General features: G+C 34.2%; 1 protein-coding gene across 2 annotated transcripts in view; it reads left to right on the forward strand.

Annotated features, from left to right (window-relative positions):
• Window positions 1-27,625, forward strand: part of Frl (formin-like protein) — a 542,073-nt gene that overhangs the window by 455,188 nt on the left and 59,260 nt on the right. For both annotated transcript variants that reach the window (XM_069824507.1, XM_069824516.1), the window contains exons 4-9: window positions 9,223-9,302; window positions 9,563-9,732; window positions 13,828-14,000; window positions 19,088-19,164; window positions 19,631-19,802; window positions 26,530-26,673. In XM_069824507.1, the coding sequence (XP_069680608.1) occupies window positions 9,223-9,302; window positions 9,563-9,732; window positions 13,828-14,000; window positions 19,088-19,164; window positions 19,631-19,802; window positions 26,530-26,673 (816 nt within the window). The remainder of the gene's footprint in view (window positions 1-9,222; window positions 9,303-9,562; window positions 9,733-13,827; window positions 14,001-19,087; window positions 19,165-19,630; window positions 19,803-26,529; window positions 26,674-27,625) is intronic.

A 27,625-nucleotide genomic window follows, 5' to 3' on the forward strand; every position in this document is an offset into this window, starting at 1 on the left:
ATTATCCTCATAGCATCTCGACATCTATGAACAACCTCTGTAATTTGAAGGGTTCCAAGCCCCAGACGAGACTATCCCACAATATCACAAAAATTAAGTTTCTTACCTTAATCACACCTTCTTATCTTATTCTAGCTTGTAGTCAACATCAGTGACTGTTTCCTTAACTGCTGAAGGCTGAAATTGTGAGATTAAATTTGACAGCATATGGACTTAAATGTACGCAGTTGAAATTATACCTTGAATACTCATGTCTAGTTTGAAACCCTTCATTTAGAGACATGGCCACCGGCGTGGCTCAGTCGGTTAAGGCGCTTGCCTGCCGTTCTGAAGTTGCTCTCGGGCGCGGGTTCGATTCCCACTCGGGCTGATTACCTGGTTGAGTTTTTTTCCGAGGTTTTCCCCAACCGTAAGGTAAATGCCAGGTAATCTATGGCGAATCCTCGGCCAAATACCATCTCACTATCACCAATCTCATCGACGCTAAATTACCTCGTAGTTGATACAGCGTCGTTAAATAACCAACTAAAAATAAACAATAAGAAAAAATTAGAGTTGTTAAATAACTACAGTAAATGTACCTTGATAATACAGTTTGTGAACAATTATTGGACAGTTATTATATACTTAAAATTATTGTACTGTTATTACAATATTGTTTCACTGCATTGTCTCAAACGTCTCATAACTGTGCCTAGAAGCTGTGTTTAAAAACAAGATGCAGTATTATTGTATTTGAATATTAGGTACTGCCAAAGTGCCAATACGTTTTTAAGTACGTATCATGTCCTTTAACTTCGAAATTGATCATAGTGCCTGTCTAAAAACAGTTTGGGGGATGCTGTTTGTCTTCATGTTTTTTGCAGATGTACATGCACGTTATTGTTTTTCACCCAGTTGATAATTCATTTTCTGGGACAAAATGGTGTGGAGCATTTATTTTTTCATGTGCATCGAAAGTTCTTGTTGTCCAGCGCTATTACAACCCCTGCCGGAATCGTCTGCGTGTTTCGTCCCCCTTTTATTGCTACAGTAGGGTCGTTGACTTTGGTCCACATTCTAGTTGAGAGACAAGTCACAGATGTGACATCAATAACGATGTGCCATGCTTCATTATCTTTCTCTCCAAATGGAGAAGGGTCTTCTCGAGCACTTCCAAGCAATTGTCGGGTAGTTCAAGTGTTTAATTTGTAATGTTACCTTCCTCCCAAAGACCTTAGTGGTTTTTATTATGAAATAATTTATTTTCCGTTTACAAACACTGATTCATTTTATTCATATTTTCCCAGTTCTTGCAGCCATATATTTTCAGTGAATTAATACGACCCTCATTTCTGTCTGATCGCTCAACCATAGCGTGGTTGATAGGCTCTCACCAAGGGGACTTTGGTTTGATTTCCGATAGATTTTGTGAGATTTATTGTGAACTAGCCGAAACAGCTAGAAAATCGACATTTCACTGACTGATTTATATCGCGGCCAGTGCAAGTGGATTTGTGGTGTGCAAAGGTAGTGTGAAGGAAGATTTTCTCAGGACATGCCCGTTTTTACTGTCACAGTTCCACCAGTTTTTCTCTTTCATTCACTGTCTGATATCATCACCTCTGCCGCCGCTGTCGTAGTCATCGTCATCATCATCATCATCATCATCATCCATTAAAATAAAACTGAAACATGCATAATGTTTGTAGGCTTTTATACACATGCAAAATGTCAGCTTTGGGTTAGTTTCCTTCGGATTGTTTAGGATTCCTCGTCAATTAGTATTCTGCCATAATATCATCATGTAATCTATTCCGAAGGGCGTCTGAAATTTGATACTGTTTTATCTGGCGTTTGGAATGTAGTTAAGATATTGTAAACTGGTAGCATTTTAGTACCAATATTGCAATAATAACGTAAGTATTTATTTATGAAAGGGCTACATTTCTGGGGTAGTTTTCTTGAATCTGTAAACATGATGAAATCTCTTCCGAAAGTTGGAGATTTTGTCTGAGCTGCTGTCTATAAGATTGTAGCCCGCAATGCTTTCTGTAGTAAGATTTTCTCTTGACAATAACACTTGGCTATTATATTTACCCTTTCTGTGTAGGTTATATTGTATATAGGATAATGAAATGGGATTTGGATAATACAGCGACAAAGTTTCTTCAGAGTGCTGTAAAGAAACAATCTGTTTTATGCAAACTGACGTAAGGGAAGAAGTTCTAAGGAAGTTATCAATCATTCAGCAGATGACAACCTCTCCGTTAACTAAACGGAACCATTTCGATGTATAATACCTCTCTGTCGGTACTCGTGTGATTTCCATTATGTTGGAAACAAGGAAAAATGTTACCTGAAATCACTATGTAGCCTTGTTTTCTAAACTTTCTTTGCCATCATTATTTCGACCATAGGCGCCGACTTTGGAAATCTTGGGGTATGCTCATCATGTTACACTTTAAAACTCATAATTACCCCCTATATAATTATAGTAAATATAAATGCTACAAAATTAACTTAAAATACATGATCACTCACCTAAATAGGAAGAGACTGGAACATGCTCCTCCTGACAGTTGTTTTGCTGATGAATTCGTTGATTAGAGGTTCTAGGTTCAGTTCCCTTGCAAGATTGGAATGGATGTTCAATAATGCTACATGATTTAACCGGTCTTGGTTCATGGTGGCTCTGGTGTAAGTTTTCAGCCTTCTAAGTGCAGAAAACGAACGTTCTGCAGTACACGTGGATATAGGTATCGTTAAAAGAAGTTGCAATAATTTGATATATTCTGGTATCATGTTCTTCAGAGCTACACACTTGTCATCCTCTGCCCTACTCAAGTATTGCACTACACTTTCAAAGTTATCTAGTAACATTATGTTGTTTTACCACATCTAACAAAATATCTCTATGAAGAGTCAGTCTTACACAATCGAAATTGTCACCGTAAAAAGAAGTAACGTAACTACTATCTTCTTTGCCTAATAAAAACTGTTCTATTTTGACAAGGTGTGACATTGTTTCGGGCGAAAATCTGCTTTTAAAGATGCTTACTGTTTGATCCGCTACCTCAAAATATAAAATTTGCAACTTTTCTTGAATATCTGATGAATTATGCTTGTCACCACCTCCTAATTTTAATGGCAATTTTCTAGGACGTGAAACAGTGGTGAGACTTAATTGCAATGCATCACACTTTTCTTTAGCATGTTCCCAAAGTGATAAAACATGTATCTGTATTTTTGGCTCCTTCTATTGAAGACAAAACAGCATCTACAGAATTACGAGCAAGACGGAAATTCAATGAAACTTTTTGAAGTACTGCATTAAGTTTTTATATTCTTTGGAATACAAAAATTAGCATCTGGATATGAAACAGAGTTTCAAATTTTTGCAGACATTTTAGAAATCCTTCAGCTTTTGCACCAGCATCATTTCTTTCATCTTGCGTATCATTAAGAAATTGCAAAAGAACTTCATAATTTTATTATTATCTATGCACAACAGAGACACAACACGCATGCACCATCTCGTTGGACAGAACGGTCTTAAACCTTGACTTGCTTCAATGTCATGAGAATCTGAAAGCAATTGTTTAAGATTTCCGAATTTTCCTAGTCTCTTGGATGAACCACGAATAAATGAAATCAAATCTTTGAGAATTGACAGAATATCTCTTAATACTGGAATGTTATTAAATGAGTCTTGAACAACTAAATTTAGGGAATGAGCCAAGCAGTGAATGTAAATAGCCCTGGGTTCAATTTCTTTTATCCGTGACTGTAATCCTTGCAGACAACCGCTAACGTATTTTGCGCCGTTATAGCATTGCCCACGTGTTCACAGAAATAGAATATCTTAATAATATATCCTTCACAGATTTAAACAGGGTATCTGAATCAGTTAATGGGAGCTCATAAAACCCACAAAACAACTCATGAGCTGCACAATTTTGGTCAACAGTACGAAAACAGACAGACATCTGCTCTCTAATTGATATATCGGATGTCTCGTCCAACATTAATGCATATATATCATATTTATTCTTTTATTTGTTGAATCAAAATTCTCTGAACAGATATGCTTATCAATGTTATAATTTCATTAATTATGTCATGAGACATCCACCTGTAACTAGTCTGATTAAGCCATAGTTTCAGTTCGGGTACATTCTCGGAATGTAATTTCAGAAGATTGACAAAATTAGAAGACTCATCAACATGACTACGTAAGGCCAATCCTTGGCAAACCAAGAACAATATTGAAGTAAAAATTTTCCTTAAACAGTAGCGGCCTGCATTTCTTTTGCTTTAGAATAACTAATTAATGACAGAATATTTACTCCTTTTTTCATAGAATTATTTGTATTAACTGAACACATATGCAAATTATTTTTTCATGAGATTTGAATCGTTTTAGAGCAACGGACCAGTTCTTAAAGCCGTATTTAAGGAATGCATCACAGGAATCCTTGTTCGCAGTAACAGTTTTTGGAGGCAATCTCTTGTTTTCACACATAGACCTACACAAAAAACAATAAACTCTGTCATATTTTTCGTCATACTGAATTTACTGTTTTTACCCAATGTTTTTGAAAAGTCCTGCCTCTGCGGCTGCCACTTTCAGTACCGGTATCATTTTTCGTGGAATTACCAGAAATAGTAACAGGGATTTCATTGTCACAAGCTGCCAAAGATGGATCACTTTTACTGCTACACGCTGTCGATTCGATATCACTATCACCATCACGATTATTAGTCGAAGTCCTTTTGTATTTCACTATATACTTATCCATTTTAACCATTTTGACACCAAGACATAATATAATTTCAAGCATAAGTGACACAGGTCAAGCAGGACACAAACTAACGTCTAGCGGTCTACACGTTCTGACTTCTGACATACTTCGTTCAATCGTTGAAGTCTGGAAATTCAAATTCAGTATAAGTTACACTATATCCAACATGATTTCACAAGAAATAATCTCTCGCTGGCTGTTGCGTTTCGTGATTGTTGCAGAGCTGCCAATATTACAGTACAAAGAACTTCAAGTTGTTATGAGTACTGTCCATTTACTAAATGTTTTAGCTAGGAGCAAGGCTATCTGGAGATAGCCTTGCTAGGAGGGATGGGGCACTCTTCGCAGCAGGTATGTCGGCTCACTGGTAACGTATGCGGTTGTGTCAAAAGGTTATCCTAAAAGAAACCGCTAATTAAATTCGTAGTATAAACGTTTTCATCGTATCGTACCCAACCGGCTTCATTTCTAGTTATTTAATACAATAATTAAAGGTTACCGCCTTCAGTTACATTATTGACTTAACAAGCGGCATTCCCTTAATATTCGGACTATTTAGAAAACGGTCACTTCACTTATATGTCAACGTGGATTTTAATTCCTACGAATTCAATTAGCCGTTTGTTTTAAGATAACCTTTTTACAGCGGTGTATTACAAAAACCAGCCGCCCATCAATGCGATGAGTGAATCGATTTTAATTACGGTCAAGAAGCAAACCTTCTGGTTGGGTACGATGAAAACGTGCATATATTCTTTTTACAGAATAGTAATGTAAAGAAAAAATAATACTACAATTTTCAATGAGGTATGCTGTGCATACCCACCCAAATTTTGGGGTTTGCTTGAGCGACCGAGCATACCCGTAGTCGGCACCTATGATTTCGACTGGAATTCCAAAATGTGACGAGCGAGTTCTTTCCCCTTTCTATAAATGAAAAAAAAAAATTGTTTTACTTATATAATAATATCTTACATCTGTTGCATCTTTGAGTTTGTCTCTGGAAGTTACCACTACCAAACCCACACATTCTATATGCCGACTGTCAAGCATGTCTCACACGAGTTGTGAATCATCAATTATATGGTTTTGATAGAACCCGTCGAAATCGTAGTTTGAAGTACAAAGTAAACTCAAAACTGTAAATTTGGTAGCAGATGTCTGCACTATTAAATGTGATGGCAGTCTGTAATTTTCTGAATTCGATCCATGAATATTTAGACACAAATCTGTCAAGTAGAACCTCGGACGTAAAGTCGGATGCAGTATGTTTTTTTTTTCTTTCCTGATGGCACATTAGCTCTTGTAAGTGTTCAATTCGTAGATATTTACGACAGAAAAATGTTTTCCGCAGATAGGGGGAAGGGAGGATAAAGGTGGTTTGACTCTGCATGTTAAAATCAAAATCAGTTTAACTAATACAGGACAATATTACTGTTTGGGGATTCCATGGTATTCAATATGTTAGGAACGTGACATTTGGAATATTCAACATTATTTTTCGAAGCACTGAACAGACATAAAATCAATCTATACTCACGTCCCTTGTATAAGTGATGTAGTTTTTAATGGCAACATTGGTTGTGGTTGCACTTAATTCCACTGTGTATACAACTAAAAATACTACGTATTACGGATGTGACTCAGAAAAACTGCTTTGAATGTTATACTGTACATTCATTTGAATTCCTCTGAATGTAATGAAGGGAAAAAGCTTATTTGTATAGTGAAATATCAATACCAACTACTGTTGTGTACTGTGGCGCTGCTGAATTCAGGCAAATCTTAAAATGTTGCTGTTAGGGACGTGACTGTTTGTCCTTAATAGTTTTTTTTTACATTTTTATCACAACCAATTAATTATATGTGTGTTGCATACTATATGTTTATAAAGAAGAATATATTTGACTATGCCAGAATACCAGATATACGGGTTTATAAGTATAACTTTGAACCTTTTACACTTAACCATTCATTCATTCATTGTGTTCTGCCCAAGGGCAGATCTTTCACTGCAAACCCAGCTTTCTCCAGTCTTTCCTATTTTCTGCCTTCCTCTTTGTCTCCTCATTTGATCCATATATCTTAATGTCGTCTATCATCTGATATCTTTTTTGGCCCGAACTCCTCTCCCGTTCACCATTCCTTTCAGTGCGTCCTTCAGTAGGCAGTTTTTTCTCACCCAATGAACCCAACCAATTCCTTTTCCTCTTGTTAGTTTCAGCATCATTCTTTCTTCACCCATTCTATTCAACACATCTTCATTTCTTATTCTGTCTGTCCATTTCACACGTTCCATCCTTCCCCATATCCACATTTCAAATGCTTTTATTCACTTCGTTGTAATGCCCCATACAATGCCACACTCCATACAAAGCATTTCACTAGTCTCTTTCTTAGGTCTTTTTACAGAAGTCCGCAGAAGATGCTCTTTTTTCTATTAAAAGTTTCCTTTGTCATTGCTATCCTCCATTTGACTTCCTGACAGCAACTCGTATTATTGCTTATAGTACACCCCAAGTATTTGAAGCTGTCCACTTGCTCTATTGCCTCATTTAGAATTCGCAAATTTATCTTCTGTATTTTTTCTTCCTATCTCCATGGTCTTCGTCTTATTTGCATTTATCTTCATCCCACACTGCTCACAGCTGTCATTTAGCTTCAGTAGCATATCCCTCAGTATCATCTCCTCTTCTGCTAACAATGCCATATCATCAGTAAATATTATGCACTTTATTATTCTTCCTTCTACTATCACTCCTCCCATGTCCTGAAACAGTTCTTTACTAAATCCTCCAAGTAGATGTTGAACAGGTTAGGTGATAAAGGGCATCCTTGACGTACTCCTCTCCCTATTTCACTTTCTTCTGACATTTCTTCTCCTATCCTGATTTTGACTCGTTTCATATAAAGATTACTGAACAGTCTTCTCTCTTTCCAATCCACACCTATTTTCTTCAGGATCCCCATCAGTTTATTCCAATCCACTCTGTCAAAAGCCATTTCTAGGTCCACAAATACTACATACACTTCTTTATTCTTCTTATTAAGTCCTGTTGCTCCATAACAAAATGTAAGCCTTTATAGTGATTCAAATATAATTTAACTTAATTCCCAAAGATAATAAAAAACACTTTACTTTGAAACTCTTTCAATTAACCAATCAATATATTATGGTAAAAAATGTCATTTTTCCTCAATATAACTTAATCTGAGAAAGGTTAAACTTGGTAAATTAAACATGTTCTCCAGAATATGGTGAATGATCTGCTACAGAAACTGCAATACATTTCTTTAGCTTCACATGGTGGACTAAACGATCTCTGGGATGCTCCAAATATTTTCTCATCTGTCATCCAGATGGACAGTGATTTCTGTTATCACTGTTCCTGTTAGTTAGTTTTGATAATTTTAAGAAAATTCAGCAAATGTAACAGCATTTCTTACAGTTTTTTTTTTTCTTGTGACACACTAAACAAATAAAACCTTTCCCTTTGCTTTTTATTCCTTTCTGCAGATGCTTTTCTTACAATTTTCTTGTCCTGAGTGTTCCGAGTTGCAGCTTTCTTTTTTCTTACTTTTCTTTTTTTAATTTTCACCTTGTTTAAGAACACTTCTCTTAAATCTGGATTTTATTCAATCTTCTTCCTCCATTTTTGCCATATGTTTTTTTTTTCCTGATGTTGCGGGCATTATAAATCACATTAAAATTTCTGAAATTGCATGTCATACTAAAGTGATAAGCATTCATATTAAATGTAATAATAAATTGTTATCACATCGCCAACAAAACTCTCACATTCCCAACAAATGTATTAAAATTGTACAGAAGAATAATATCTGTATACATTCAAGTACTTTTTATATATAAATAGTTACCATCAAATGAAGTCAGAGGAAATAAATCATCAACACTCTATCCATACAAATACAAGAAGTAGACTCACTTGAAAAATTAAAATGTTCAGGATGTGACATCACACTAGTAAACAGTGTCACATGAAGTAGTCATTTCAAACATATTGATCATGGTTGCTAACCATAAATGTAATATTACCCAATGAAGACGTCCAATAGGTGTTACTGATGTTTTCCTCTCAATAAATTTCTTTTTTGTTTTTTCTTTCGTACATTTTCTTTGCCACATCCCTAACGGATTTTCCTCAACACTGAAATATAAATCAGTCTAAAGTTCGTAACACTGTAAATTCACTTCTTAAACAACGAAAGGGATAAACTGTTATGCATTCTTTTGCTAGAGTATAAAGAAAAATATACCAGATGAGATATTTATTTTTGACGTTGTAGGTTTACTTTACCATGGAATGCCCCTGTTATAACTAACATTTTTTTAATTGTAATTTCTCCTTTCCCCCTTTAATTTTGAAAATGTTTTCTATTGTAAGTATTGGTAATTGAATGTTGTTTCTTTTTATAGAAAAGAAAAATGGTTGGTGATGCAACATCTACACAAGTCCTGAGAGACTTAGAGATCTCGCTGAGAACTAACCACATAGAGTAAGTTATATTTTATAATTATGTTTTTTACGTTTGTGGTAATATATGCATTTTCTGTTGCTAACCTGGATTGAAGAATTAGCATTTTGCCTTTCAGTACAATAAGAAAACAACCAATTAAAGTGAAACTAATGTGTTTCACTGTTAACAAGTACTTAATGTCATCTTTTTGAAATTATTTCATCCAGAAACTTCATATGATCGAACCCATTAATTTCATGAACATTGAGTATTCACTCATAGACACTTACTTTTTTTAGGTGGGTGCGTGAGTTCCTGGATGATCAGAATCAGGGTTTGGATCACCTCATTGAATACCTGAGCTTCCGACTGGTTATGATGAGGCACGAACAGAGGATATCAGAATCACGTAACTCATCAGAAGAGCGCTTGGCTGGCAATACAACAGCAGGAGGTTCCTCCGGGCCAGGTACATAATTATTATATTAGCTGCTATGGAATGTGTTAGATTGTCATACATTTATGTAAGTAATAAAAGTTAATGTTAAATTGAAAATGAGAAAAACACCAACATGCCAGAATTGATGTGCTTAATTATATGATATACAATATTCCAGTGGATATCATCACATGTAGGAATAGTAGAAAACGAAACAGCTGATCTACTTGCGAGGAAGGGAATCAAACTACAACGGCAAATTAGAGAACTTGACAAAAAAAACCATTCAGCACTTAGTTAAAAGAACAGCTGCACACAGTGCAACACGAATCTCCAAAACCAAACACAAGGAAAATCGTGAAAAAGCCATTAATGAACGTTGGAAAAATACAAAAACCAACCAAGAAAAAAAGCTACTGCTACTTTCAGATCAGCCACCGAACATGTCTAGCTGCTCACCTCTACAAAGGTGGCAATATGGACAACAACCATCTGCTAGTCTGTTCCGGTCTTGGTAAAAAAAAAAAAAAGACAAGAAACAGGAAACATCAACGCATTCTGTTGGACTGCTAGGCAACAAATGGACTCATCCTCATATTGCTGGCAAGAAGAAGAAGAAGAAGAAGAAGAAGAAATGTATAAGCAAATCTTCAGAAATATTATTTGTATTACTATAAAAAGGTAATCATTTGCGGATAATACAGAGGAATAAATTTCCTGGATACAAAATTTAATGCAGTGGTCCTGCCATCTGTTCGTCAAATACCAGATTGAAAAAAACCTCCAAAACCTAATAAAATAGCTAAGGATAAAACTTGAAAGGGTTATAAAACACACATATGCATACACAAGCTCGCACTTACACACAAATACACTTACACATATTCACACTCATAATGAGTTTATTTAAAGTGCTAGCAAAGAGTTAGCATTTATTCTAGTGGCTCTCGTCATCCTCTCTACCTTCTGTTTCATTGTCTACTTTCACAAGTTGCAGTCTCCTGTTTACACTTGTATTCATTTTTTATTAATGATGGCAAGTCTGAAATATAGTATTGGACATGAGGGAATTTATATGATTCACAGAATCTGTAAGAGAAGTAAGAAAAGTAACTAGGTGATCGTGCTCCTCATAGAGAAACCTTTAAAGAAGTTGAAAAAATTGTTTAATTAGAGAAAATAGAAGTACATAGGACAGAAATACGTCATGGTAAAAGACATTGGCCAAAGAAAATTTTAGTGACATTGGTGCTAAACTAGAGAGTATCCTAAAAAAATCACATAATTCTTACACAACAGGGAAATTAAAAATATAATACAAGGGTAGGTATTGCAAATATTTCATTGCAAGAGCTTAGGAGGAGGGTAAATAGAAACTTCTTAAAATAATGAGAATACTTAAGTGTGTGAAAGGGTAGCATGTTGAGCAGTTGCTTTGATCCAAGATGAGTGTTAATACAGAGTGATCCACAATTATGTCCCTATTTTCTTTACACTATACATCTGTCATTAATGAAGTTACACGGTTGGTTTCAGTTGTATAATGTACTATGATTCTTGGCATTTCATATTTCAATCTAGGCACCAGCATTAGTAACACCATTGCAGCTGATGGCCAATATCCCCGACAACTTGTTGCAATATATCTCTTGGCACACGCACACACTACTCCATACTCACTGCTTCAGAAGTGTCCAAATCACGCGGTTTTCTGGCATACACTTTCTCTTTCAATGATCTCCAGAGGAAGAAACCCAATTGGGTTAAGTCTGAGTTTATTGATGGTCACTCAATATTTCCATGATGTCTGATGACGCGGCCTGGAAAAGCATTGCCAAGCCATTCTCGTGAAATCAATGCATAATGGATAGGCGCGCCATCTTGCATAAAGTGCACATTGTTCACATTATCCCAGGTTGTGACAATGGGATGAACAAAATGTTCTAGCATGTGCACGTACCTCACCAAATTCATTGTTTCACGAAGAATGTATGGACCAAGAAGAGTATCATCTCGAATACACAGTCACTGAAGGACGAGACTGCAATTTTTCGATTGTAGCATTAGGATTCTCTGTACTAGGGGCTCAGTAATGTTAGTTATGGCGATCTACGAACCCATCCACATGGAACACGGCTTTGTCTGACCACAGAATGTTACTCAAGATACCTGGTTCCTCTTCCATCCATGCTACCATGGATTCAACAAACTCCATCCTAATGTCACAGTCCTCCAGTGACAATGCTTGGACAAAGTTTGTAGTTTCCTAGGTCGTCAGTTTTCTGTTGGATCAAACCATATGACAAACCAGATTCCTTTTGATATTCTCTGAGGAACTTCTTGGGACTTTGCGCAAATGCCACAGCAGTGTTAGCTTTAGCCTTTCAGTGACAACTCTTTTTGGGGGTCCAGCACCCTTCTGTTGAGTAACCAAACCTGTATGCATTAATTTCACATGCAGTCTCTCTATTATTTTCACATCCAGAGTTGCGTGTCTCCCTCTCTCCTGTCTCCACCATCTCTGCACCATTACAGGTGATTGCCACACTTCCATTCTAGCTGCAATCCAAGCACGATCAGAAATGTTTAGTCTAAGTGCCATCTTCACTTAATTCGTGGTTAGACCTACAACAGATAAACATTATGTAACAATTGTGTAATGGCATAGAACAGAGTATAATATAACAGTAAAATTATTGATGTTATATCATTACTGACAGAACAGCATTGAAATAAAAATAGGGACATAATTGTGGATCACCCATTTAGGAATATTTAGATTCCTGTCTTGGTAATTTTGAAGATACAGTGGATGGGCCGTGATGTCATTGATGAGGTTACAAATGTAATACGGCAGCTATATTGGATTAAATATAGTCTCCATTTTCGTAATAAATTTTATGAAATGCACAGGATATAAAATAGAAAATGTTACCAAATATTTACTACACCAACAAAATTTCCAAACATCATATACCACAAAATAAAAAATCATACATCACAAAAGGATCGTGTAGGTTTCATAAAATTTCTTATGAAAATGGCAACTTCAATATGACCACCTTATAGGCTACAAAAATATTTACGATTTCAACAATGAAGTCACGAGCATCTATTTTACACAAAACAAAAGTTAAAAAGATACACAAGAAATTAAGAAAAATTACGAGCCAGACACAAGAAATTAAGAAAAATTATGAGCCAGAGCAAAATTCAAAATGATAGACATAATCACAAACTGTATGATATTGATATTTTAATCAACATGCACTTCCGATGGACATCTAAACCATGCACCTATGCATAAATTGATGCAATATTCTGTTGAACAGGAAACATTCAACAATCAAAGCATGCATTTTTCATACTAGATGTCCTCTTACCAAATAAATAAATAAATCCGTAGGAATAATTACTTTTCTCAGATCATTTGCAATCTTCACCTTACATTTTGCACCATAAACTAAAAGCCCTCAAAAGGTAAAATACTCTCCACACTCCTCAAATTATGAGCTAAACTGAACCAAGTAATGTCAATCACATGCTATGTCCAACTCTAAACCAACAAACTTCCAAATGTCGGAAAGTTTCAAATGTCAAAATTACTACGATCCACATGATTCCACCTATCGATAATTCATTGATAATACACCAATTTACAACATAATAGCTTGTCGCTAATGGTGTCATAATTTCCACCATATCTTTAAAATTACCCAAGCTTTTATCATTGTTAGTATTAATGATTCCATGTTGCGAACATGCTGTAGCATGCACAAGAAGCAAGAAAGGATTGAGTAAAAAATAAATACTGAACCTTATAGCACTTGCACATATTTCTTTATGATCAGGTTAATATCTGATTCCACATGAAATCACAGTAATTTTATTATGGAAACAAATAAATCAGATTTTGATTTATGTCTTGCTGCTTCTTTCCTGATTTCTTTTCTTGGATTCAGTAGTAGTTATGATTGTTCTAATGATTCAGTTCAAATTCATTCATTTATGAAGTTGTTAAATTAAAATGCTTGATCAGATCTTTCTAGATGAATTTATGTTTTGCTGTAATATGCTATTTTAATATATTATTTGGAGTAATAGAACACTTCACAAATGTTTCAGCTTCTATAAGCAGTCCAGGTCATAATAATGGTTACCTTCGTCCAGCGTTAGACATGCTTGACAGTCCAGGTGTTAGGAGACGTTCACGACATGTCGCCAAGCTCAACATGGGTGAAGCTAAGGATGACATTCATGTCTGCATCATGTGCCTGCGTGCCATTATGAATAACAAGGTATTTGCCATGCTCCAATAATAATTTTATTAACTTAATTCATTTAACTCAAAATTTGTTTTGCATGATTATATTATTAAATTCTTTATGAAAGAGAGAGAGAGAGAGTGTGTATAAGGAATTTAAAATGCTACGAAAATGTAATGTACATGATACAGAGATCAGCGGAATTAACTAACACCAGTAACAAATTACTGTATTTAATAATAAAAAAAAATAGGGTAACAGGAAAATTTGGTCTTCAAAATATTTGACATTGGTGTTTGTGAGTTTCTGAATAATATTGTTTTATTTACATAATGTATACCAGGCATGTCAAAACCCTGCACATTGTGCACTGGTCTCTGTGCAACGTGCAGTTCCTATTCCCTTACCTAGAGGGAGCGAATCGGCTTGGAGGGGAACACGACAGGGCTGTACATTACCTATAGTAGCAGATCAGCTTTTGTTTCAGTAACATAGATCAGTACGGGTGCTCATTGAGCTGTGATTGTGAATGCTTTATGGAAAATAAAGTGAGGAGTCCACAGATATAACGAAGAAGAGAAATCACGAATCATATAACATAACTGTTATGATGTTTTCCTCAGCCAATAGTAATTATTTTAAAATGAAATGCTTTCATCATATCATGTGGACCTAATAGTGATGTGAGAATTTAAATCATATTAGTAAAGTTCTCAAAATATGATATTCGCCTGCTCTTATTTCTTAATTAGTACTCTCACGGCAAGACAAACATGAAAATGATGTTTTGGAGTCTGTACTAACACAGCCATGAATGGTTAGACGACTTACAACTTTTATTTGATAAGCTGATAAGTGTTGAGAATATAGTGAGGAATACATGCGAGAATCTTGAGGTTGTAAGGGAAGGAAGAAAGCAACTATTTGTAAGGCGGAAAAATTTTCTGGAAAAATAATACATAATGTCGGATTTTCCACCTCACGTTACTATATTATCTTAATATACTTACGTTAATAAATCTTTAAACCTGACATAAAGAAAATGTCCTCTCTTCACAGCTTGTGAAGTACTCTTTTAACTCACTTCAGTAATGCTCCCAACTTGCTAATACTTGCTCTCAACGTTTTCCAAATAAACTATATATAAATTTAAATTCAAGCTTAATTTATCCAATTTATTAATAATAATGTGAATTTATATTAATATACAGCAAGGAAATGATTCCAGTGTAAAAGCCTCACAATGTCCTACTGCATGTAATTGGGAGTAAAATATTTTCTTTCTTAGCATTTGTGCACCAATGGTCCCAATAATGCTTGAGGAACAATAAAAGAGTATTACATTGAAATAATCAGTACCTACTATGTAAAATGAAATATTGTGTTCGTTTTTTGTTGTTTCGATATTACTGCAATATTTATATTTTCTTCAAATACTGTATACAAATCATGTAAAGAAATTATTCTTTACAAACGACTGCATTGTGAATTGTAACTGAGTAAGTCTATTGTTTCTTGTGTTACAATTATTGTCAAATATAGACACTGACAATAATTGTCTTTCTGCTAAGTATGTTTATAATGTCCAAATGTCAATTTAATTGAACATTAGAAGCGCAGAATAGATTCTTATACATCCCTCCCGCTAAGAGCAACACGTGAATGACGCAATCTGGACAGACCGGAGTTCCGCACACATACACTGCACTTTCAGTGTCTGATTTTTGACATGCCTGATGTATACATTTTCCTGTCGCTTATGCTTTTAAAACATTATTTTCATATTAATGAATTTTGCTTACTATATTTAATAATTTGTCACATTATCTGTTGTTTTATGATAGCAAAATTATTATATGAATTAAAAAAAAAAATATTACATTCTGCCCAGCAGTTTTATATTTTATACCTTTGAGATTGATGATATTGGAGATTGATGATATTGTACCTATAAATACGTATATTTTTTCTTCCAAGTATGATGTGAATTTTTCACTTAAGTACATTGATTATTTACTGGTGTTTGATGAAAATAAATGTGTAAATAAAAAACAATCATTCTTTGACTACTACTACTACTACTACTACTGCTACTGCTAAGGAGCGTTTTCCGGAAACACATTTTATTGTTTATATTCTTTCCTTAACATTTAAACAAAAATTAAAAGATGCGCATGATTTAAATATTCCAAGTTGAATTATGACAATTACATCCTATATTAACTACTTAGTTCAAGAGCTCAGAAAATAGCATTGAATTTGGTGAGTTTTTATCAAAACTGAAATCTTCAAATTGAAATATACAACTTTATGAAAAAATATACCTAATTTTTTAAATAAATTATTTTTCTTCTGTTTTATTGAGAACACAAGACATCCCATTAATAAAAAGGTTCTTCTGGGTATTCTGCTTCATTGTTTTCTTGGTTCGATTCCAGGAAATCTTGTAATACCTGTGAGTAGAATGTTTTTGCTTCTTCGGTTGATGTATCGAAATATTTCATTAGTTTTTTCACATCATCCCTATTCTTCTTATTCACGTGATTTTTAGGTTTGACTGGAAGAGATTTGTCCATATCTTTGAAATTACTGATGCCACTTTTTAGTACTTCAACAGTAGACATTCTTTACTTTACAGTCGACTCCTCCATCTCCCATTCTTCTCATATGTGATTTGCTTCACTTCTGTCATCTTAAATGGCAGCTTCCGTTTAAGAATTTTATTTGCACTTGGATTTTTGATCATAAACTTCCCAATCTTTACTCAGAACCATGCACCGTCCCTGTTGATTCAATACTTCATGGTACTCCGATGGTACTGTGATTTCTTCTGTTCTTCTCAATGATACCAAGTACCCTATTGGGTGGCAGGAAGCTGTGCCCTCTAACAGGAAAGTAATGTTTTATTTTAGTGAATACCTTGGAAGACTCACAAAATCTCAATAGCATACTCATCATTACTGAATTTTTGTTTTGTGATACCCATGATCTGAAAAAAGCCTCAATGTATATTTCACACTACATTTTTCCAGTTTCTCTTCTGGTTTCTTAATAAAGTCCAGAACTGCAGAAGAAACTTCATTAGCATCTCGTGGCATTTATGTTTCAAGCCATGTGTAATGGTGGATATCACCTCCTTCATTGACTTCCATAACAGAATTATAAAGCCAGACTTGGCGGGAGTAAAATATATCCCCCACTGATAATTTCGGTAGAGGCTAATTCTGTTGACAGTCAAAGCACACGGTGATAGTGTTATTTTCTTTGATCTTGAGAGTTTCAAAAAATTTTTCAGCCATCTTTTTGTGTAATCTGGTAGTCAGTTCTCAGGTAATTTTTTTCATTTAGGTCATAAAAATTTCTTATTTTAACAAGAAGCCATGCACAATTACAACAAGTGTCGGAGCGCAGATTTACAAAACCCAGATTGAAGCACTTGTAAAAATGGACTTATATTTGGATAGAGAGCATCTTAGAAACCCGTTTTCCATACGACATTGACAGAATTTCTCCCAAAGTTCCTTCATACATAGTTATGGAGGCAAGTATGATCTAGAGCATTTCATACTATCATAATGGCTCTCTCTACATCGATAGTTATAGCACTTGTCATTTCTTCATCCCGCTCATTAATCCTCCTTCCACGTCTATTTTCTTTTAGCATTTTACCTCTTAGATTCTTTTTACCTATTCGTCTCAACATGTCGCCTGACATTCCTGTAATTTATCTAAATGTGAGTGCACACACTTGGACTTCTTCCCCATTCTCCTTTGGTACAAAATAACTTAGTGAAATATCTCTGCCATACTTAGCCTGTTTATCATCAGTTTTGTTTCTCTGGGTTGTTTACATGAATGAATTTCAAAAACAATTTCTGTGCTATTTTGCCCTTACCATTATCATACAGCTTTGAATGGAATTCCAGCATATCATTTCTGGTTAGATTTGCTGCTTCTCATTTACTTCCTTTATGCCTTCTGCTCTCACTAAACCATGAAAACAATCTATATCTGAATAATTTCGGAACAGTTTTTCCTTTTAAATTATTCAAATAAACTTTACAGGGAGTAATACCTGAAAGCTTGATTTGCGCAGTCTATATCTGGCTCACCTGCTGCTTCCTGAGTATATTTTAGACTCTTATTCTTGCTTGAATTATTTCCCTCATTTCGCCTTTTCTTTTTGACCACGTTCTATTTCTTGAATAGGAGACAAATACTCACTACTACTATCTTGCAGTACTGCTTCTGTACTAAAATGAGCAGACAAATAGTATTGCAGTCCAGAATGTTCAGAGACAACAGTGGAAATAATAAAGGCAAGTGAGAGATATTTCAGCTGAGCATTGTAACCAATCTTTAAAACTTAATACCGTAATACAATTTCAAGGAAAAAGAAATACAAATCCTTTTTCTACTTTTTTTCATTGTAACCAGTGGAAACACTGTTTTAAAATAAAGTTGAGTTTTGAAAAAACTCGCTGTCACAAGATGTTGAGTTTTGCAAAAACCCTCAACATTTAATGCCTTATTAATGTGTAAAATGTTGAGATTTGACTAATTCTGTGTAGCGCAATCGATTCGTGTACATTTAAACTATACGAAACTGTATATAACTCATTTTTCAAAATTTTGAAGTTGTTGAGTTTTGGAAAAACGCTCCTCAATTATGACTACCACCACCACCGCCACCACCAGTCATCCTCGGTAGTCAAATGGTTACCATTCTTGCCACTGAATTCGAGATTTGTGGATTCAAACCCAGCTGAGGACAAAGCATTCTTAAAGGCAATGAAAATTCATAGCAGGGTCTTTGGAAAGGATGTAAAGCTGGGAGTCTTGTCCTTAATAGAGGACTTCAGGCAAAATTTACCGTTCATTTCTCTCCCATGTCTCAGTTTGAAGATAAACCAGTGGTGCCATATGAGTGGTCTAAATGTGCATGCCCTTGTTCCACTCACAATCCACATCGTACCATCCATACCACCACCACCACCAGTGCCACTGCCACTGCCACAACCTCACCGCCACTCCCACAACCTCACTCCATTTCTTCCCCCCGCTGCTGCTGCTCCTCAAATACCTTTTTCGAATTTAATGTTTTTTCTTTCTGATTACAGTATGGTTTCAATATGGTAATTCAGCATAGAGAAGCAATAAACTGCATTGCCTTAAGTCTTATGCACAAAAGTTTAAGGTATGTGTCGTATTTAATTTAAAATAGCTTTATGTCTTTTCGGTCTTAATTAAATAGAGATGTGATTTTTTATTCTAGTGCTATTATATAAAAATCTTATAATTATAAAGAAAGTTCCTTTCAACTAAAATTGTCTAAAGCCATTATCCTTACTGGAATGTGGAAATATTGAGTTATCACAATAATAAATATCAAACTATGAAGTAAATTAATCTGAAACTAATCAATTACAAATGTAGATTTTCAATTTCCACTTAATAAATAAATTAGCACCTTCAATAAACGTATTTTGTCTGAAGCATGTATTTGTAATATTGTTTTGTCTTTCTTGGAGTTGGATGCAGGAAGATATTTATTTTTTAAGCATAACGTATTCTAGAAATTTTGTCTTTCTTGGAGTTGGATGCAGGAAGATATTTATTTTTTAAGCATAACGTATTCTAGAAAAAATGTAATTTATTTGCAGAACAAAAGCATTGGTTCTGGAGCTTCTTGCAGCAATTTGTCTAGTCAAAGGCGGTCATGAGATTATCCTATCAGCTTTTGACAACTTCAAGGAAGTGTGTCATGAAACCCGTCGCTTCCACACCCTTATGGAATATTTCATCAATTATCAAGTCTTCCATATAGAGTTTATGGTAATTATATTTTGTATAAAAATTTAACATCATTGTAATAAATAAGTGTTTAATTTTCATTACATTAATTTATTTTAAATGTGAAACAAGTAAGAAAGTATACATTTAACACATAGTAAGTAGATTCATTCAATTTACAACCATAAACAGTTCATTATTTCAGTGGAAGGTCTGAATGTGGAGAAATTTTGTTGATTCTGTTCTAAACTTTTCCCCTTGGTTCTTCAAAGCTAAGATAATTATGCAATGCGTTAATAGTAAACTCCATTTCTATAATATCTTAGCCCAACAGATGGTGGCTGAAGATCTCATTTGTAATCTCGTATTAAAGTTAAGAATGTACTGATTAGTAGGTCTACTAAAAATATCCTGATTTTTAACATGGAAAGAAAGTATCAAGATAAGGTTATTTCTAAATTTTGTAAATCTTTTCACATGATGTTCTTTCATGCACATCTGTCATTATTCAGTCTTTTGTATTTGTAAAGCAAAAATACGTTTAGATTGAGCTGAGTAGATCCGGAATATTAATTCATGTTTCATTATAGAATGAAAGTATACCATTTTAAGGGTGTTTATATCGCCATTATGAGATAAGGATATTAATGCATAACAGCCAGAATCTGAAGTATAACTAGTGTAATATGTCACTAGTCAGCGACGTATGCAATGAAGGGGAAAAGGATCTGGCCACCCTAACCCATTATCTCCTAGCTTAGTTGCCTCATGAGTGATGCCTTATTGTGTCACTTGTGAGGTTCAAAGCTGTCTTCGGACAGTTGACTAAACAACAACAAGCAACAGGCAATACTCAGTTTAGGAGTAATATATTATATGTTCAGATTCAGATGTGTTAGCTGAGAATTATAGACTTAAAGTATGCAAAGTATGGCGTAGAGTCTTTGTATCGCCAGTAGAAGTTAATGATCATAACTGCAAGTAAAATTACCCGAGATAAATTATTTATGATTGATGCTAATTCATTAATATAAAATATAAACCAAAATGGATCTAAAATAATTGATTCTTGGAGAGCTCCAGGTTCAATATTCGTAAATTCTGAGTGAGTAGCATATGTCTATTTGATATATGTTTTTTTTATTTATTTTAGTAGGTTATTTTATGACGCTTTATCAACAGCTTAGGCTATTTAGCGTCTGAATGAGATGTTGATAATGCCAGTGAAATGAGTCTGGGATCCAACACCGAAAATTACCCAGCATTTGCTCGTATTGGGTTGAGAGAAAACCCCGGAAAAAACCTCAACCAGGTAACTTGCCCTGACCAGGCATCGAACCCAGGCCACCTGGTTTCACAGTTAGATGCGCTAACCGTTACTCCACAGGTGTGGACTCTATTTGATATATTTATTTGTACTTTTTGTTTCCTTTTTATAAGTAAGATGTAAATCAATCCAAGAATTCATTTTTAATACCTACTATAAAACTTTTGTTTATCATTATACTGTGGTGTACACATTCAAATGTTTATAGCCAAATCACAAAGTATTCCTCTAATATGTAATTTGAAATTTAAAGAATTCAGTACTTACTGGTATCCACCAACCTAAAAATTGCAGTCTCTGTTGATTTTTGTTTTCTAAATCCAAATTGATCTAAAATTAATATTTTGTTGGATTGCAAATAATAATGTAATATATTATATACAGAGTGGCTCACAAGTTCTTCCCTGGTTTATGAAGGTGATTCCTGAAGTTATTTGGAACAAAACACATTTTCGAAATGCATCATAGTGAATGGAGCACTAGACATGTTTGTTGTCTTAACTTAGATTACTGCATCTGGAGGTGGATGAAAAACATCGTGCATGAGGTTAAGGTACAAACACGCGAAGAATTGCTTCAACGAATTCTGGATGTTGTGACAATAAAGAACAAATGTGTGAAGATGTGAAATGCTACACATGTGGTTCACAATCGTGCAGGCCGTTGCCTTGAGATTCAGGAAAACATTTTCGAAAATGTGATTTAAATCCACTCTAAATGAAAGAGACTGATACACAAACAATCAGTTGTTTGTATTTTAATTATTTCTTGCATTTTTGTTAGTGAAATCCTGAAATGAAGGTTCTTTTCTGCTGTTTTCAAATTACCATAACTCCGTAATTATGAATGTGATTCCATTAATTTATTTACAGTTTTTGTTCCTAATAACCTCAGGAATCACCTTCATAAACCGGGGCAGAATTTCGCGCATCACCCTGTGTAACTTTCTCAAACACTTTTAAGATGTTGTTAATAGTGATATCAATTTGCAGTTACCAATAGTAGATTCATCCACTTTTTTTGTACATTAGTTTCACTATTTAGTATTTGAGTTATCCTTGGAAAATACTATAATGCATTGACAAATTACACAGACAGCTTAAAGGACGAGAAGTTGTATCAGAACAGCCTTTCCAAACTTTACTTGGTATTTCGTAATTCTAGAGGATTTTTTTATATTTTATTACGAATACGTAATTTCTGCTTCTGTAGTAGGAATAAATTTGAGACTAGTGAACTATGTATTGAATGTGCCTGCTCTAGCATCTTCTACACAATCTTTAATATTTAAGTTGTCGATCGCCTACTTAATGATCATTGATTTAATAAAAGATCTCCATCTACACCCTGTTAGTCTAAGCTGTTATTGTATGTATTACAGACTTCAATGCACTGCCTAATTCTCTTAAAGAGAGAAGTTCAGAACAGAATTAACCAGTTTCTATATACTCATACCTTCTACTCAGCTGATGAATTGTTTATGTTTGTCGTTTGAATTAATCTGCTTGCTATGTGTTGTATATTTTTTGTAGAGCCACTGATGTAACTCAGTCGGCAGACTTGCTTTACCTGGTTGGGGTTTTTTTCCGAGGTTTTCCCCAACCATAAGGCATATGTCAGGTATTTTATGGAGAATCCTCGGCCTCACATCATCTCGTCAAAAAAACTGCATAACAATTATTGTTGAATTTTTCCACATCTTGCTGAAATATAATACATAAAATGAAATGAAAAATATTTTCAGTCATTTGATATCTACCAGTTTCATTTTTAATAATATCCCAAATAGAGTTTAATGTGAATTTTGTATTTCAAATGAATCCCTTTTGCCTTTTTTTTCATAACTTTCCATAAAATTTTACAGTGGTTCTTAACAGTAGTTACAATATGAGAATTATTACTGTTCTTACCCATTAAATATAGATTCTTTTTTGTAGATACGGTACACGAGTTTTTAATATCCTGTTATTTCACGTTATTACTTTCGGATTTGTTCACAATTTTGGTTGGTAAATATCTATTGAAGCAGGACGAATAGAAGTAATAGTGTACACACTCAATGAGTTTACACGGATCTGCCGCAACGCGGCGCTCTTACTGCTAAGCACCGACTTGGAAGGAATTCACAATACTTGTTATGCTGAATGTAGTACTTTTTAAAAGCAAATTTCTTCGTAACTATTCGTAACTTAAGAAATACCTTTATAGTCCCTTATTCATAATTAATAGTCTTCTATGAGGTATTACTATTATGAACGTTCTTAACAGAAAATACAATGGGATCTGAAACATTGTGAAAGCAATTAGAAGTTCAATATTTAAATAATCTTTTCGTAACAAGTTGCGAATTCAGGGACAGAAATACCTACGAAATGCTAGTAAATAAAGAGTTGAATGATATTTTACGTGCCTATAAATGAATTAAATTACTCACCCATTAGTTGCCTGCAACCTTTGAGAGTTTGTGAGATGACTTGACGGATTTACGAGCTTGTAAAAATCTTCGGATTTACTTTGTCCTGAAGAAGAATCGGCACTTTAAATAGTGGTAGACTAATTTAGGAATAATATCGATGATGTGTTCTCTGCAACAACCTGCTCCCGAAGACTGGCTCGAAAGAGTGTCAAGATAGATGTCATCCCACATTGCAATTGCTGAGCTGATCTTTTCTTTAATTTTCAATTCTATTTGAATAAGTACATCATACACAGCTTGGGAGGGATGAGTTAAAAAACTGACATTCCTACCTGATCCGTAGTCTTTGATTTGGGTGAGAGCTGCACAATGTTTAGACCTATTACATTCCTGTCTAAGGGCACAGAGGGTACACACATAAATTTAAAGGAATGATTTACGACATAACCAGCTACATAATACACTAAACATCTGTCAATCAACGCAGCAGGTGTGGTATTCACCAACTTGAGCACAGCACTTTCCCAGTATTGACCATGTATTTTTTCATGAATAACATTTTTTTTCTTTTATACAAGTTTCTACAGACTTCTTAATTGTCTTGTTGAGTAATTCCACATTTCGCGCTAATGTTCGAATTTGGTTCATAAACGATGTGAGTAGTTCATCATCACTTTTCGTTTCAGAGTTTCTAGCAATGTCTACCGCACTCGCGGTATTTCTGTCTTATGATATGACGTTTTATATTAAAACAGTCTGATCGGTTATTTACCGTAAGCTGCCTATCTTTCTGCAGAATCGCTCTGGCCCACTTTCCAAACATCTTTTCTTTGGGAGATGAAAAGAAATGTCTTGTTACACTATTTCTACTGTATTCTGATCTATAACCCGGAACAAAATAGTACGGAATTTTTGTAATTATTTTGTAAACCACCACACAATATTCTTTTGTCACTGGTTAATTCAAAGCACAACAAATTGAAGACATCTACATAACTCTCAACAACAAAGCATATTAACAATCCCTAGCAACTTTCATCATTAAACGTACGAGAAATATATTTTCGAGGTGTCTGACTTCAGACAACAGATGGAGCCTAGAGATTGAAGCGCCACTGGTTGTCAGGTCCGCCACTGACAATGGGAAAGCATAGACGTGCGTACACTTTTTCTTCTATTCGTCCTGATTGAAGTAATTCCTAAATGTTGCTAAAATACATTCAATGTACTATTAACATTAGGTGGCACTGTATACAGTTTTCCATGATTCTTTTTGCGAAATTGAATTGAAATTATTGATATATTCATCGTTTACAAGTTTTTCTAAGTTTCTGAATTAATTCTTTTTATGTTTTTAGTAACATTATAAGACATTTACGATTTGTGTATCATGATGAGACAGACCATTGATTAAAGGTTGTGTCAAATAAAATTCAGTCCACTTTTATATACAGAGTGAACCATAAGTAATGTCATTAATTTATTGAGGTTATTCTTTGAGATATTTCAAACAAAATGTTTAATACAATTTTGCTTCCTTTTCGTGATAAAAATTTTTTATATTAAACATTTCATAGCATGTTTTGGAGAAGCCATTGACTGAATTCACAATATTCTCAATCAATTTATGAGAGCAGTGTTCTATGATAATAAATAATTGAAAGAATTTTAGTTTTGTCCTTCAAGTGTGCAAAAATTTGATCTGAAGAAATTTAACATTTAAAGTTCCTTTAGAGAACGAAAAGTTACATTTGTTCTGCACATTAAAAAAAAAAAACTAAAATTCTTTCAATCATTTGTTGTCATAATACATTGCTCTCTTAAATTGACTGAATATATTGGGAATTAAATCAATGACTTTCCCAAAATATGAAATGTTTCATATAAAACAATTTTTATCTCGAAAAGGGAACAAAAACGAGCAAAATTGTATGAAACTCCCTTGTTTAAAATATCTCAAAGCATAACCCTCTGAAATTAATGACATTCTTATAGTTTACTCTGTATATAAAATATATCAATGGCTGTACTATTTTAACTTGTATTCTGGTTGGGAAACTTCCTATATGTCTAAGATTACAAGTTTCAAGAAGGTAGTTTAATTTACTTTTACGAAAAGTTTCTGAGAAAGAATTTATGTTTATGTCGCCGCAGAACACACAGTCTTTTCAGTAATAAATCTAAGTTGGATATTATTACTTAGGGGACTATAATGTGTGCCTCAGTGTGTTCTATTTGTTTAAAATATTAGCTGCTTTTACATCGCATCATTGCATACAAATTTTTACATACGTGATTTTTCTGTTTAAATATTTAATCACACATTTTTTAAGTAATTGTTTACTTACAAAATAGTTGTTGAAAAATTGTGAGACGAAATGTATAGAGATTCAATTTCGGAACAAATCTTTTGGTCAGTGTAGTTTATGAAGAACACAAAATTCATGAAAATTTCGTAGAATGTTGTGTGCTGTCTTGCTGAAATGCCGACATTTTCGGAAGCTTATAAAATCTGTAGTTTTCTTCATTTTTGACTTTCATTCGCCTGTTGACAGCGGTTTTTTGGTCAGCATTATCTTATTACATTTAGCATCATTAAATTATTGCAGGAAACTGTGTTCTCGTAGTGTATTTTGAGATGTACTTATTGTACATAAACTTGTTGAATAAATTCACTCTTGGAAAAAGTGGTACTGTAAATTTTAACTTTGTTGAAGCTGTGTTTTATAGGTTATGTGACAAATGCCTAGTATCTGTCTTCACTTACACTTGTTGATATAAGGTCATAGATTACTGCAATAATTCTGCTTATTGTTAATATAATAGCCATTAAAGATTGAGAAGTTGAACAGACAGCAACAACAACTTGCTTTAATATATGGTCTCCATAGAGGTACTAAAGAATGGCGTACTGCATTCTGTTTTAATTTCTCTAGTAGATGAGTGTAATTGTAAATTTTCAAATGTTTAAATAGATTTACGTAACATGAACATTATTGAATGAAATGCTAATATTTTTTCTGCAGGTGGCTTGTATGCAGTTTGTAAACATTGTGGTGCATTCAGTGGAAGATATGAACTTTCGTGTTCATCTCCAGTATGAATTCACAAAGCTTGGACTTGATGACTATCTCGAGAAACTGAGACATACAGAAAGTGAAGAACTTCAGGTAATGTTTCTAGGCAGAAAGAGAGTGAGCAGTTTTGAAATAACACAATAATATTTGTAAACAACTAAAGTGATGGCAATAAGAGGCATAATTTAAATTTTGTAAACCGCTTTCCCTTAAAATCCTTGCCAAATTAACTTCTTTCCTAACATCTTATTTTTGTATATTGAACGAGTTTATCTTGTCCCGATTATAAAATGCAGATATCTTTGGAGCAGTTTTAGTGTCCATGAATTGCCGGACCTCTAATAAAAGACAATTAGATATTTCTAATTTTGTACTACCGGTACTAATACTGAATTACAGTATTAATTGTAATGAAACTGTTAGAAGACTTTCTCCATACAATATAGCCACTCTGTTCAGAAGATCCAGGCCTCTTTGTAACACAAACTTTAGCTGCTTCTGTGGTTCAGTACTAGGCCAGCTAGGGCTCTTGTCGTCCATTGAGATGGGCCAAATTCAATCCCCAACCTAGGAGTGATGGAATTACTGTTTTACAAAGCAGACGTTACAAAGGGTAGTCCCATACCTACCCCTCTTTCATTCTTCTCCTCCGAATTCAGAGTGCGTATTTTATGTGAGGAAAAAAAAGTAAGAAAAAACATGCAGAATTATGGCATTCTAAACTGTAATCTGAAGCCATTTTAACATTCGAGTAATATTGAAAATAATCACTTTGAGATCTCCAGTCGATATATACCATACAATAACTACCAGTGATATAAATCATTGAGCTCTATCAAAGCTGTCTGGTACATACATTACAAAGGCAGTGGCTCAGAATTTTATTTATTTGTATATTTGTTTGATCTAGTCAAAATCAAGCTTGCCATTAAGACACAGAATAACTCACAATTTTTAATTTATATAAAAATATGGGACATGGAATAATTCACGAAGTTTGATTTTGATAAATACAAATTATGAAATGCATAATAAATTTCTCCTC

This window comes from Periplaneta americana, chromosome 1 (genome assembly GCF_040183065.1).
Source record: "Periplaneta americana isolate PAMFEO1 chromosome 1, P.americana_PAMFEO1_priV1, whole genome shotgun sequence".
Classification (NCBI taxonomy): Eukaryota; Metazoa; Arthropoda; class Insecta; order Blattodea; family Blattidae; genus Periplaneta; species Periplaneta americana.